This window comes from Phocoena phocoena, chromosome 13 (assembly GCF_963924675.1).
Source record: "Phocoena phocoena chromosome 13, mPhoPho1.1, whole genome shotgun sequence".
Classification (NCBI taxonomy): domain Eukaryota; kingdom Metazoa; phylum Chordata; class Mammalia; order Artiodactyla; family Phocoenidae; genus Phocoena; species Phocoena phocoena.
Genome location: NC_089231.1, coordinates 72,565,610 through 72,577,677, shown reverse-complemented (window position 1 = coordinate 72,577,677; position 12,068 = coordinate 72,565,610). Strand labels below are relative to the sequence as shown.

The 12,068-nt window shown below is 51.7% G+C and overlaps 1 protein-coding gene and 1 pseudogene across 1 annotated transcript in view; both read left to right on the top strand.

Annotated features, from left to right (window-relative positions):
* SVOP (SV2 related protein) overlaps window positions 1–12,068 on the top strand; it is an 85,454-nt gene that overhangs the window by 56,725 nt on the left and 16,661 nt on the right. Inside the window, exon 10 of the mRNA XM_065889762.1 lies at window positions 2,014–2,087. Within this exon, the coding sequence (XP_065745834.1) occupies window positions 2,014–2,087 (74 nt within the window). The remainder of the gene's footprint in view (window positions 1–2,013; window positions 2,088–12,068) is intronic.
* Window positions 3,441–4,978, top strand: LOC136133150 (guanine nucleotide-binding protein subunit alpha-12 pseudogene; annotated as a pseudogene).

The window sequence follows — 12,068 nt, the reverse complement described above, 5'->3', positions numbered from 1 at the left end:
CCCCAAATTTGCTTTGGGAAGCACAGGGTTGGGGTAGGGGGCATCCCAGAGAGTCTGGGGTGCAGGAGGCTCATTTAGTTGCCTTTGGGGAGGGACTGCATTCTCCCCTGTCCCTCCTGTGGGAAGATGCTCTGGATGGAGAAAGTATACAGTGATTTCAAGTGTGTGTTGCAAAGTGACAGTGGCAAGGCTGGATGCTCCAGTTGTGGGCTTCTCTTTGGAAAGGGGCTGCTGCCGCAGGGGCCTCTCTGTGTTCCAGGGTGCCCGGCAGCGGGGCCTGTTTTTGTTTTTTTGTCTTTTTTTATGGAGGTCACTGGGGCAGGTGCGTAGCTGATGCAGCCAGGAGCAGCCAGACCCAGAGAGAGAGTTCTCTCAGGTCCAGGAAGGCTCCAAGAAGGTGGTGAATCCCCCATCACCAAAAAGAGAAGAGAAGGATTTTCCAGAAAGCAGACCAATTCTCCAAAAGCCAATTTTTCTTGCCAGTGTATCAGTTTACCAAAAACGTGTTTTAAGGATTATTCTTTTTGAATATATTTAGTAAATAGGGAGAGATTTTTCCTATGTATATACTAATACATATATTAACACATAGGAATATATTTTTCCTGTGTTTATATTAATACATATAATATATTCCTCTAACTATATTAATGAATTCATTCTTAAGTATATTAATGAATGAATCTATTCTAAAATATAGTCAATAAATACAAACATGCTCAAATATATTCAATAAGCATATTGAGTATTGTCTTTCTATTCAAGAATGTATTACAAAATTTTTTTTTTTTTTTTTTTTTTTTTTTTTTTTTTTTTATGCGTTACGCGGGCCTCTCACTGTTGTGGCCTCTCCCGTTGCGGAGGACAGGCTCCGGACGCGCAGGCTCAGCGGCCATGGCTCACGGGCCCAGCCGCTCCGCGGCATGTGGGATCCTCCCAGACCGGGGCACAAACCCGTGTCCCCTGCATCGGCAGGCGGACTCTCAACCACTGCGCCACCAGGGAAGCCCTATTACAAAATATTTTTATTCACAAAGACAATATTCATGGGTAGATTAAACCACCTATAACCCATAATCTTTTTTAAAAAAGCTTTTAGCATGTTTAAATAAGTGAGCACTTCTCAAACTGCTAAGAGTAATATGTTCATTAAATAAATCTAAGAAGATAATCCATAGAATATAGATTCTATGAATATATTTTTAAATTATTTTTCTTGTTGATGCTTTTAAAAAATTTTTTTATTGGAGTATAATGGATTTACAACGTTGTGTTAGTTTCAGGTGTACAGCAAACTGACTCAGTTATACATATACATATATACACTATTTTTTAGATTCTTTTCCCATATAGGCCATTACAGAGTATTGAGTAGAGTTCCCTGTGCTATATAGTAGGTCCTTATTAGTTATCTATTTTATATATAGTAGTGTGTATATGTCAATCCCAATCTCCCGATTTATCCCTCCCCTGCCAGAATATATGTTTTAAAATAGAACATTGTAAAGCAAAGATTTGATAAATTAGTAAATTATATAAAATTGGCAAGTGAGTCATTTAGCTAATTGGTCTTTTGGCAAGTTGGCTTTTGGTGAATTGATTTTCAGCACATTAATTTCTGTCACCTTGACCTAGAGCTGGCTTTGGGTGGGGAGGGTGTGAAATGGCGGGAGGCATCTTGGACTGGTTGTTTGCTCCCTGGTCCGTGGGATCGCCCAAGAGGCCTCAGAGGGGCCAAGCCTGAGGGGCCTGCTTCCCAGCTCCAGGATTCCAGGTTGGGGTTGGGTGTGGAATGTCTCCATCTCTGGACATGGCTGAGTCCTGGCTGAAGGCCTCCCTGGGCTGGGGGGCGCTGAGTGCCGTGGATCTGAGTCCCGGCTTCTCGGAACCTGAGTGTCCTACCCACCAGAAACCTCCCTCCCAGCCTCGGGTGTCCACTGGTCTCAGGCTACCAACCTGTGCCCACACATCCGCAGGGGAGGAGAGTAAATGGTGTTCTTTGTCTTGAAACAGGAAGACCGAGGCAAAATGAGGGACCTCTTCACACCCCATTTTAGATGGACAACCTTGCTGCTGTGGTTTATATGGTAAGAGCTGTTTGTTGATTCTCGGGTCCCCCTCCTCTGCGCCCTGTTTTGGGTTTTAACTTGGAGGACAGAGAACTCTTCCATCTTGAGCAGCATTTGCAAAACTGAGCATCACTTTCCTCACTTCTGTGTTATCCTGTTATTATTATTTTCTTAGCCTTTTTTTTATTATTTTCTATACTATTATTTTCTTAGCCTTTTAAAAAATTTGACTCACTTTTTCTCAGATAAATGTCTTTTAAAGGGAAACTCTGTATACCTGCTTTAAGGAAAAATTTTAATTGCAGGCCATAGACAGAAGTCGCTTTAATTAATTAATTCTTATTGAAGTATAGTTGATTTACAATGTTGTGTTAATTTCTGCTGTACAGCAAAGTGACTCAGTTATACATATATATACATTCTTCTTCATATTCTTTTCCATTATGATTTATCCCAGGACATTGAATATAGTTCCCTGTATTACACAGTAGGACCTGGCTGTCCATTGATTCTATATGTCATAATTTGCATCTACTAACCCCAAACTCGCAGTCCATCCCTCCCCCAGAACTCACCTTTAAAGATAAAAAAGTGGCCCTCCCTAGCCTCGGGTTCTGTGTTCATGGATTCAACCAAACCACAGATGGAAAAAAAAAAAAAAATTCCAGGAAGTTCTAAAAAGCAAAACTTTAATTTGCTGTGCACCAGCAACTATTCACATAGCACTTACACTGTGTTAGGTATTATAAGTAATCTAGAGATGATTTAAACTATATGGGAGGATTGTGTAGGTTATATGCAAATACTAGGCCATTTTATATGAGGGACTTGAGCATCCATGGATTTTGGTATCCACAGGGGGTGCTGGAACCCGTCCCCCACGGATACCGAGAAGTGACCATACAGTAAAAAGTAGCTAGATTGCGACTTCCCTGGGGGCGCAGTGGTTACGAATCACCTGCCAGTGCAGGGGACACGGGTTCAATCCCTGGTCCAGGAAGATCCCACATGCTGCAGAGCAACTAAGCCCGTGAGCCACAACTACTGAGCCCGCGTGCCACAACTACTGAAGCCCACGCGCCTAGAGCCCGTGCTCCGCAACAAGAGAAGCCACCGCAATGAGAAGCCCGCGCAACGCAAGGAAGAGTAGCTCCCGCTCGCCGCAACTAGAGAAAGCCCGCGCACAGCAACGAAGACCCAACGCAGCCAAAAAAAAAAAAAAAAAGTAGCTAGACTGATGGTTTGCCAGGGGACAGAACCACTGTATTTAAGAGCCAGACAGAGGGACCTCGGGACGGTGGCAGCGGACGCGGCCTGAGGGAGCGGCCGGCTGCCGCCTGGCCCGCCGCAGGGTCCATGGCCTCAGCAGCCATGTCCGGTGCGGTGCGGACCCTCAGCCGTTGCCTGCTGCCGCCCGAGGCCGACGCCGCCGGCGATGCGGAGCGCGAGGCGCGGCAGCGCAGGCGCAACCGGGACATCTACGCGGGGCTTGGACCGAGAGCTGCGCGCCGTGCGGCGCCTCGTCAGGATCCTGCTGCTGGGCCCCGCGAGAGCGGCAAGTCCACCTTCGTCAAGCAGATGAGCATCATCCACGGCCGCGAGTTCGACCAGAGTGCGCTTCTGGAGTTCCGCGACACCATCTTCAACAACATCCTCAAGGGCTCAAGTGTTCTGGTTGATGCACGAGACAGGCTTGGTGTTCCTTGGCAGTATTCTGAAAATGAGAAGCAGGGGATGTACCTTATGGCCTTTGAGAACAAAGCAGGGCTGCCCGTGGAGTCTGCCACCTTTCAGCTGTTATGTACCTGCTCTGACCACGCTCTGGAGGGATTCTGGCATCAGGGAAGCTTTCAGCCGGAGGAGGGAGTTTCAGCTGGGTGAATCAGTGAAGTACTTCCTGGATAACTTGGATCGGATTGGCCAGCTGAATTACCTTCCCTAGCAAGCAGGACATCCTGCTGGCGAGGAAGGCCACCAAGGGCAAAGTGGAGCATGACTTTGTCATAAAAAAAATCCCTTTCAAGGTGGATGTGGGTGGCCAGCGGTCTCAGCGCCAGAAGTGGTTCCAGTGCTTTGATGGGATCACCTTGATCCTGTTCATGGTCTCATCCAGTGAGTACGACCAGGTCCTCATGGAGGACAGGCGCACCAACCGCCTGGTGGAGCCCATGAACATCTTTGAGACCATCGTTAACAACAAGCTCTTCTTCAACGTCTCCATCGTCCTGCCTCTCAACAAGATGGACCTCCTGGTGGAGAAAGTGAAGACCATCAGCATCAAGAAGCACTTCCCAGGGCTTCCCTGGTGGCGCAGTGGTTAAGAATCCGTCTGCCAATGCAAGGGACACGGGTTTGAGCCCTGGTCCAGGAAGATCCCACATGCGGCGGAGCAACTAAGCCTGAGCGCCACAACGTGAGCCTGCGCTCTAGAGCCCGGGAGCCACAACTGCTGAGCCCGCATGCCACAACTACTGAAGCCCCCGCGCCTAGAGCCCGTGCTCTGCAACAAGAGACGCCACCGGGATGAGGAAGCCCGCGCACCGCAACGAAGGGTAGCCCCCGCTCGCTGCAACTAGCGAAAGCCCGCGCACAGCAACCGAAGACGCAATGCAGCCAAATATAAATAAATAAAATAAATAAATTTGTATTTAAAAAAAGAAAGAAAAAGAAGAAGAAGCACTTCCCAGACTGCAAGGGCAATCCCCACAGGTCGGAGGATGTCCGGTGCTACCTGGTCCAGTATTTCAATCAGAAGAGACGGAATCGCAGCAATCCACCTCACCACTGCCATACACACGGAGAACATCCGCTTCGTGTTTCACGCTGTGAAGGACACCATCCTGCAAGAGAACCTGAAAGAATATTACGTTACAAGGAAAGAGGATGCCCCTCACTCTTGTGGTCCTTGAGCAGCCTGGCTGGCCACAGGCCAGATCTCCTCGGTGTCCCGGAGCGGGTTTTTCCCGAATCCGTGCCCTCAACACCTGGCTCAGGGATGCTGGGAGGCCCACCACGCCGCTGCGCTCTAGGCCAAAGGATGTGACACTTTGATGTTAGCTACTGAATCCTGGGGACTAGTGAAACTACTGAAAACCCCAGCGATCACTTTGGTATTAATGTGTAATGCCTAATAACACAGCTTTCTTTCTTTTTACAGAAACTCTTGCTTCTCTGACACAATGTAATTGAGGACTGCGTGTGTGTGTGTGCACGCATGCTCTGTCTTTAATGACAGAAACACAAAACCCGACGTCTTTGCAGATGGCTTTTCTCTCTAACTCGTGAGTGCTTCGTGAGGAGCATTACCTGGTGGAGGTGTGTAGGAGGTGAAAGGAGGTGAATCGCGGGCTGTCCCCGCCACCTCCCCAGGGGAGCGCGTTGCCTTTTAAGTCTTTGTGCCAGTGGGTCCCGGCTGTTAGATGAGAGGGTGGGAGTGAGAGCTGGCGGTGTGGACTTGATTTAATGTGCCCACAACCTGCGCTTTCTTCCCGCCCTGTCAGATCACCCCACGACACGACAGGACACGGGGTGGAAGGTGTGCACACGGACGCTGCCGTGAATGGCCCCCTCCCCTCTGCACAGGGCAGTGCCTGCTGCTTCTGTGCCCACCCTCCCCGCCCCTCGCCCGCCCCTCGGCAAAGACTTAAACCAACTGGCCTTGCAGAGGAGTTGTCTCCGAGAGACACCTGCAGTCCGCTGCAGGGAGCCTTTCCTTCTTTGGAGGAAGCGGAGAGCTCCTTTCCGCTCAGGGGCTTTCAAGAGCTGGCGGCATTGCCAGCAGAGCCTTCGTTAACACCGCCCGGCTCCGCGCTGCCTTCCGGTGGCTGGCCGAGAATAGAGGTTCTCATCAAGGTCTCTCGCTTCTACTAACATACACACGTCGCAGGAAAACTGTCGGACGTGATCTCCTCTGAGTGAAACTGCAGAGGCTGTGAATGTTGACGCGAGCTGGTCAATCTTGCACTCAGTTAACTTGACCGGTTACTCTGTCCAGGTGTCTTTCATTGTGTTTAAAAATACATTGCATTCCAAACTGGTCCCTGCTGTGTATTACTCTACTCAAGAGTGCCTGGCGTGTTGAGGACTCTGTCTAGCATTTAAAAGAGAAAAAAGCTTCCTCTGTCAGTGGCACCAGAATGTTCCTGTGGTTAAGTAACCGTCCCTGGGCCCCATCCCCAGGCCACACTGTTCCCGGTCCTGTGTCCCTGGTGAGTGACTCGCTCGCCTTCACCCAGCAGATAAACAGGGATCTTGTGGCAGATGCTGACCCAGAAGGAAAGAGAGGAAAAAAACTGCTTCTGAGTCAGCCTTGTTATCACAGGGTTTTAATGAGGAGACAACATGAAACCCCGTCTCTCTGGGCGCTCAGAGCTTCCGGTGGGTATTTGCTGGGGGTTCGGCTCTTTTTTTTGGCTGGAGAAAAGCTGCTGGTTTTGTACTGCTTCCTATGGCTCTTCATGAACTGAAAGGATGTGCCCCGGGATCGGGGCCGATGACCGAGGTTTAAAGGAAAAAGAACGTTCTCAATGGGCTGCGTCAGGGCGGCCCGAGACCCCGCTGTCACTGCTCAGAGGACCCTGTCCTGGGGCGTGAGCGCTCCTCACCCGCCGGGTTCCAGGTCTTACACGTGTGTCGGGACCCACGCGCTTCCTTACCAGCCTGGAAACACTCCCCGTGGCCCTGGCGGAGGAGGCGGCGGCGGCGGCGGCCCTCGCGGTCGGCGTAGCCGGTGGAGGTGCCTGAGGCTTGCTGGAGAGTTGGGGTCAGCACGGTCGGCAAGCGCCGTTTGTCCTTTAAACCTTCTGACGCGGTTGCTGGTTTGCTTTCAGAGGCGGAAGCGAGTTGGTATAGACAGGGAAGCCGAGCGGACTGGGAAGCAGGGGGGACAGCCCGAAGGGGGTGGGCCCTGCCCCGGCAAGAACTGACCCGCTCTCCCCCCTGTGGCCGGGCTCCCCTCTCTTCACGGCTCCCAGCCCTCAATTCCGTGATTGGTTGGCATCCGAGAAGAAGATGGCTCTTTGCAAGGTCAACTAAACCATTTACAGCCTTTCTACACATAGATTATAGTCACTTTTCTCTCCAAAACCTTAGGCTTTTCTATTTTATTTTAATTTCACTGTTACCCTCGATTATTGTCTTTTTTTTTTATGGAGATGTTAGAGAAGCAGGAGATAGTTGTGCCATCTATTATTACAAAAGTGTAACAATAAACTTCCTCAAACTAAGATATTTTCCTCACATAAGGACACGTAAGGACACATGTACGTTTTTTACTGAAATATTTTTTTAACCCTTCAGTTTGTAGAGAAATTGTTTCAGAGATACTGCATTGCAGCTTTGTAATTTATAGAGCTCTCTAGACTCCTTATTCTTGCAATATTTTTACTTCTTTGATAAAAATGAGTCCGTTTCTTTCAACTCCAAGATCAGGAAATAATCTTGAAACAAGATTACTAGTTATGACTGACTAACTTGGGCATCCTGGGAACAGACACTAACTTGGTATTGTGAGTAAAGGCACCGTTAGGATGAGAGCAGTCGGGGTGAACTGCTCACCGCTTACACATGGCACAGCATTTTAGCATTGGCAGGAGGGGCTGGTTTGATGATCTGACCACCTTCAGTTTCTGGATGTTTATTAAGATAAATCCTTAGTTTTCCTTTGCTTAATAGAAAATATCCACTCAGCATTTGGAACCAACATTAATTTTTCAGTCCCCAAATTCAGAGCAGTTGGATAACTCAAACCCTGATGTTCCTTGAAGGTTCATTACTTGTCGATCACAGTTTTTATTTCCACATGGGACACAGGAGTGCTGTCACCAACACTGCTGTGTGGATGCCTCTGGAACACGACTTCAGGACAAGGAACAGCGGCACATACATGTAAAGACACGTGTGTGTGTGTGTGTGAGGGAGGAATCCTGCTGCCCTGAGACCTGGGAGCCCGAGGAGAGGACCTGGTGATGGATGTGGACATGTCCAGAGACCGGAGGCTGGAGGAAGCCCAAGGGAAGGGAGGGGTGGGAACTCTTTCTCTGCAACCCCGTGGGGTGACTTTCCCCGTCACAAAACGAAGAAGCCACTGACGCAAAGTGTGAACGATTCCCAGTCAACAGAGCTCCTGGAGCTCAGGACTCTCATGTAGAAAAGGCACATGTGTATTGTCCAGTGGCCACTGCCCGGGTAGGCGTTGTGTGCGTCCACGTGTGGGCCCCTAAACGGCCCACAGTGGGGAAGGCAGAAGCGCACCTTCACCCCAGAGAAACGTGCACTCGTCGTGATCCACGTGGCTGAGGGCCGAGCTCTTTGGGTTCCAGTTTCCCCGTTTGTAAAAGTCGGACTAGATCACGATGCTTAGCTCTGGCGCTGCCAGCTGATCACCTGAGGGGCTTTGCAAAGCCCTGGGCTGAGCCGCTCGGAGGCTGTGCAGTACAGGCATCACACGGATGCGCTCTTGGTTTCCTGGGTGGTTGCTGTGCAGCCGGGCTTAGGAGCCATGAAGCAGAGGATCATGGAGGACTCCCACCAGGCTGCTGGAGTTGTGGTCCACGACGTAATGGCCCCCGAATCCTCCCGTCACCGTGACCTGCGACGTGATGCTGGGTTTTCTGTTGTGGTTTAAATGAAGAGCAGAAAGTTCGCACTAAGCTTTCGACTGTGTGTCGGGTGGTCCTTTCGGGCCTTTTGACGTCACCTTCTCCGTAAGGTACGTGAGATGCGCTCAGCAGCCTTGCTCTTCAGTGACGCCTAGAAATTTAGGGAGCTCTGTTTGAAGAAGGCAAGCCCTTTTAAAGTCTGCCTGGCAGCCCTAGGCAGCGGTGGGCCTTGTGTGTGGGATTCTGCATTTCACGGACTCGGCGTTCCGGGCGCAGGCCCTGGCGCCAAGGTTGGTCCTGGGCCTGCAGCTGGGAGGGCTGAGAGCTCAGCACCCCCCCCTCCCCCCCGCCGAAGCAGGGGCTGCTTTTACTGACTGCATTTGTGAAGCACCTCCTGGGCCTTGAAGAGGGTGGTGGCGAGTCCCCAGAGGAAGGAGCTGCTTGGTTAAGGCGGCTCAGAGGCCGGCACTTGCTGTGTTAACGGCCCTTAACGGCAGGTGGCACGTGGTACGCGCTGAGTTCAGGGAAGTGGCGAGACTCGCTGTGGGTGGAGTGGAGCCCGTGGGGCGTGGAAGGGCCACTCCGCCTCCTCGGTCCTGCTGTCGGTGTCTGGTTCCTACCTTCTGCTGGAGGAGGACTTCAGGTCACGCAAGGCCCGGCTGCTCGTGTGGGCCCTTGCTCTCCTGCCAGGTCTTGCCCTCCAGAACCCGCTAGAACTTAGAGGCTGGGTGTCCAGTGGTGCTCAAGATGGCACATCGAAATAGGTGGTTTTGGTTTCCACACCACGTTGGCATCTCTTCAGGTGAAAACTACTTTAAAGCACAGCAGGTGGCTACCTGCCCGAAGCACCCCCAGTGCCTGCCTCTCGCTGGATGTCATGGGATGCTTCATACCCAGAGCGGCTCCTCGGTGTGGACCGCACACCTGCAGGGGTTCTGCTGACCCTGACGGTGGTCGTGAGCCCCTAGGAGAGTGGAGCGCTGCTCAACGTGGGAACTTCCTACGCGAGGCTCCCACCCCAGGTCACAGCAGGAAGGAGCGCCATGTTGCCGGGCCCGAGTGAGTTCTCAGACATCCTGGCAGGATGGATGTTCCTGGGAATCGGCGTCTGAGTATAGCAAGGGGGAGGAAATGGGGTGGAACTCAGAAATAGACCATGAGAGTCCTGCCCCAAAACACAGTACTCGTAGGCAGCAGGGCCCTCCCCGGAAGCCAGCAATTAGGGTGTGGAGTAGATGAGAACAGGAGGGAACTGCTGTTGTATCCCATCCTGACCTGTGGTGACTCCCTCGTCCTCCTCAAATCCAGCAATGACCTTGGCACGTCACTGTGAGGTTCTTATTACAGGGACCCGAAGACTTTGCATCTGTTGCCGTAAACGCAGCCCTGTGGCTCGCTTCACAGAGAAGCGCACACCTGGCTCCCCCTGGAAACTGGGTTCTCCGCTTCTGAGCTGGTTATGAAGGTAGTGTTTTTATTCTGGTGGTTTTCTTTTGTGTGTGTGTGTGTGTAACACAAACCACAGTGAAACACTAGAGCAGCTACTGGGTGTTCCTGGACCAGCCCGAGTTTCCTCCTGGGCGGGCGAGCGGCCGGCACTCTGACTGCACGGCCAACAGAGCGTAGACAGGGCTGAGCCACACGGGGTCACAGTCGTCCTGGTCAGTCTGTTCCAGGCTTGTCACTCAGGCGCCTTTTTATTAACACTGAATTCACTTTATTTTGTGCTTTCCGAAGCTGATTAATTCCCCCAAATGAACATAACCCCAGCTATTCACAGTCAAGGTGGAGGTTTCCCACGGGACCGAATTTCCTGGCAGGTCGCAGAGCCAGACCGCTCTGGTGACCGGGGAGGCGTGGATCGCGCATCCCACCTGGTGAGGCTGACCCAGAGTCCGGCCGAGGGAAGTCCAATGTAGAGGCAGCTGAGAGCATGACCCTTGTGAGTCGTGGGAAACGGGCCCTCAGCTCTGGGTTCTGGTGCTTCCTGGAGCTGGTCCAGGGGCTCAGCTTTTCAGCCGACTTCAGAATTTCTCCAGTCGGGAAGGAACTGAGAACGGGGTTCCGGGAGGCCCCATTTTGTGATGCGCAGCGCCCACCCTGAGTGGTGACAGGCCCGGTGTGCCGCCGTGGCAGCCTGGGCGCTTTAAGGCATCTCACGGAGCCGCCACGTGTCCCTGGGCCCCACCCTCTCCGTTCAGTGGCCGGGCCCCCGGGGAAGCCTCCTGAAGCCTCGGGGTAACGCTGGAGGTCTCCCCACCACCGCCTGTCAAGCTGCCCTCAAAAAAGGTCGGTGCCCACGGTGGGCAGAGAGCACTGTCACCTAGGAGACTCTGGAACTCAGGTCACACACGTGGAACCAGCCTTGATCTGACAGTCGGGCTAACAAAGCCAGTTCTCCGTGGCTTCCCTCCTCACCCAAGCTTTCTGGATGAGCCCGGGCACCTTTTCCAGGTTCACCTGCAAACAGGTGGCCAGAGCTCTCGCTGCGGAGTCTGTGGAAGCCGGGGACGAGGCCCGTCCCAGGAGGGCTCACGGGCAGCCTGTGAAACTTTCTCCCCATCATCTTAACTGTTAGATTCTCTAACAAGCCTGTTTATCGAGAAATTTAAAATAGATCTCTATTGAGTCTGCCCATCTCTAGGATCTTAAAGCATTACCTTTTGACCTGTTATGCAAACGGCAAAACATTCCAAGTGTCTTTTCCTTCGCTCCAGTCGAACCAGCTAAATTGGCAGGCACGTTATCCTCTGTTGACACCACTGCAGCCAGGAAGTTCAGTGCTGTGTGCTCGGCCCCCTCCTCTCTGCCACGTCCTCCGCTGTGCTGGGCTGTGGCCCCTGTAGCACGTGGGGGACCCCGCAGAGGGTACAGGGCGGCAGGGGCAATCGGAGGTGGCGGCGGCTGCAGAAACGGAGCTCTGAGCTCTTCCGGGGTGTCTACACTCAGAAAGGAAATTCAAGGGCAACAGCTGAGTGCTGGGTCACTGGCACCGCCCCTGGGGTGTCGCTGCAGCTCCACACCCGCCCCCATCATGGCACCGACAGTGGGGAACAGGCCTCGGTTTACGGATGCTGTGTTCCAGGTTAAGAGATACACAATGCAGTGTAAAAAGTGTATTGTATAGCTACGGGGGTTAGTTTAAATGTATTTTGTATATACGACTTTCATAAATCTGTTAAGATTCGCCTTAAATTACAAAAAAAAAAAAACAGAGAGGGGAGGCGTTAGGGACTCGTTAGCCTGTAAATAAGACTGAGATACAATTAAAGAATTGAAAGGAAACTTAAAGGAATCTCTTTTTTTCACAAAAAGATTTAATACTTTTGCTGTATCCATCCCCCTCTCCATTCATATTGCCTTGGGTACCACCAGCAGCACAGGGCCAATATCTTGGGAA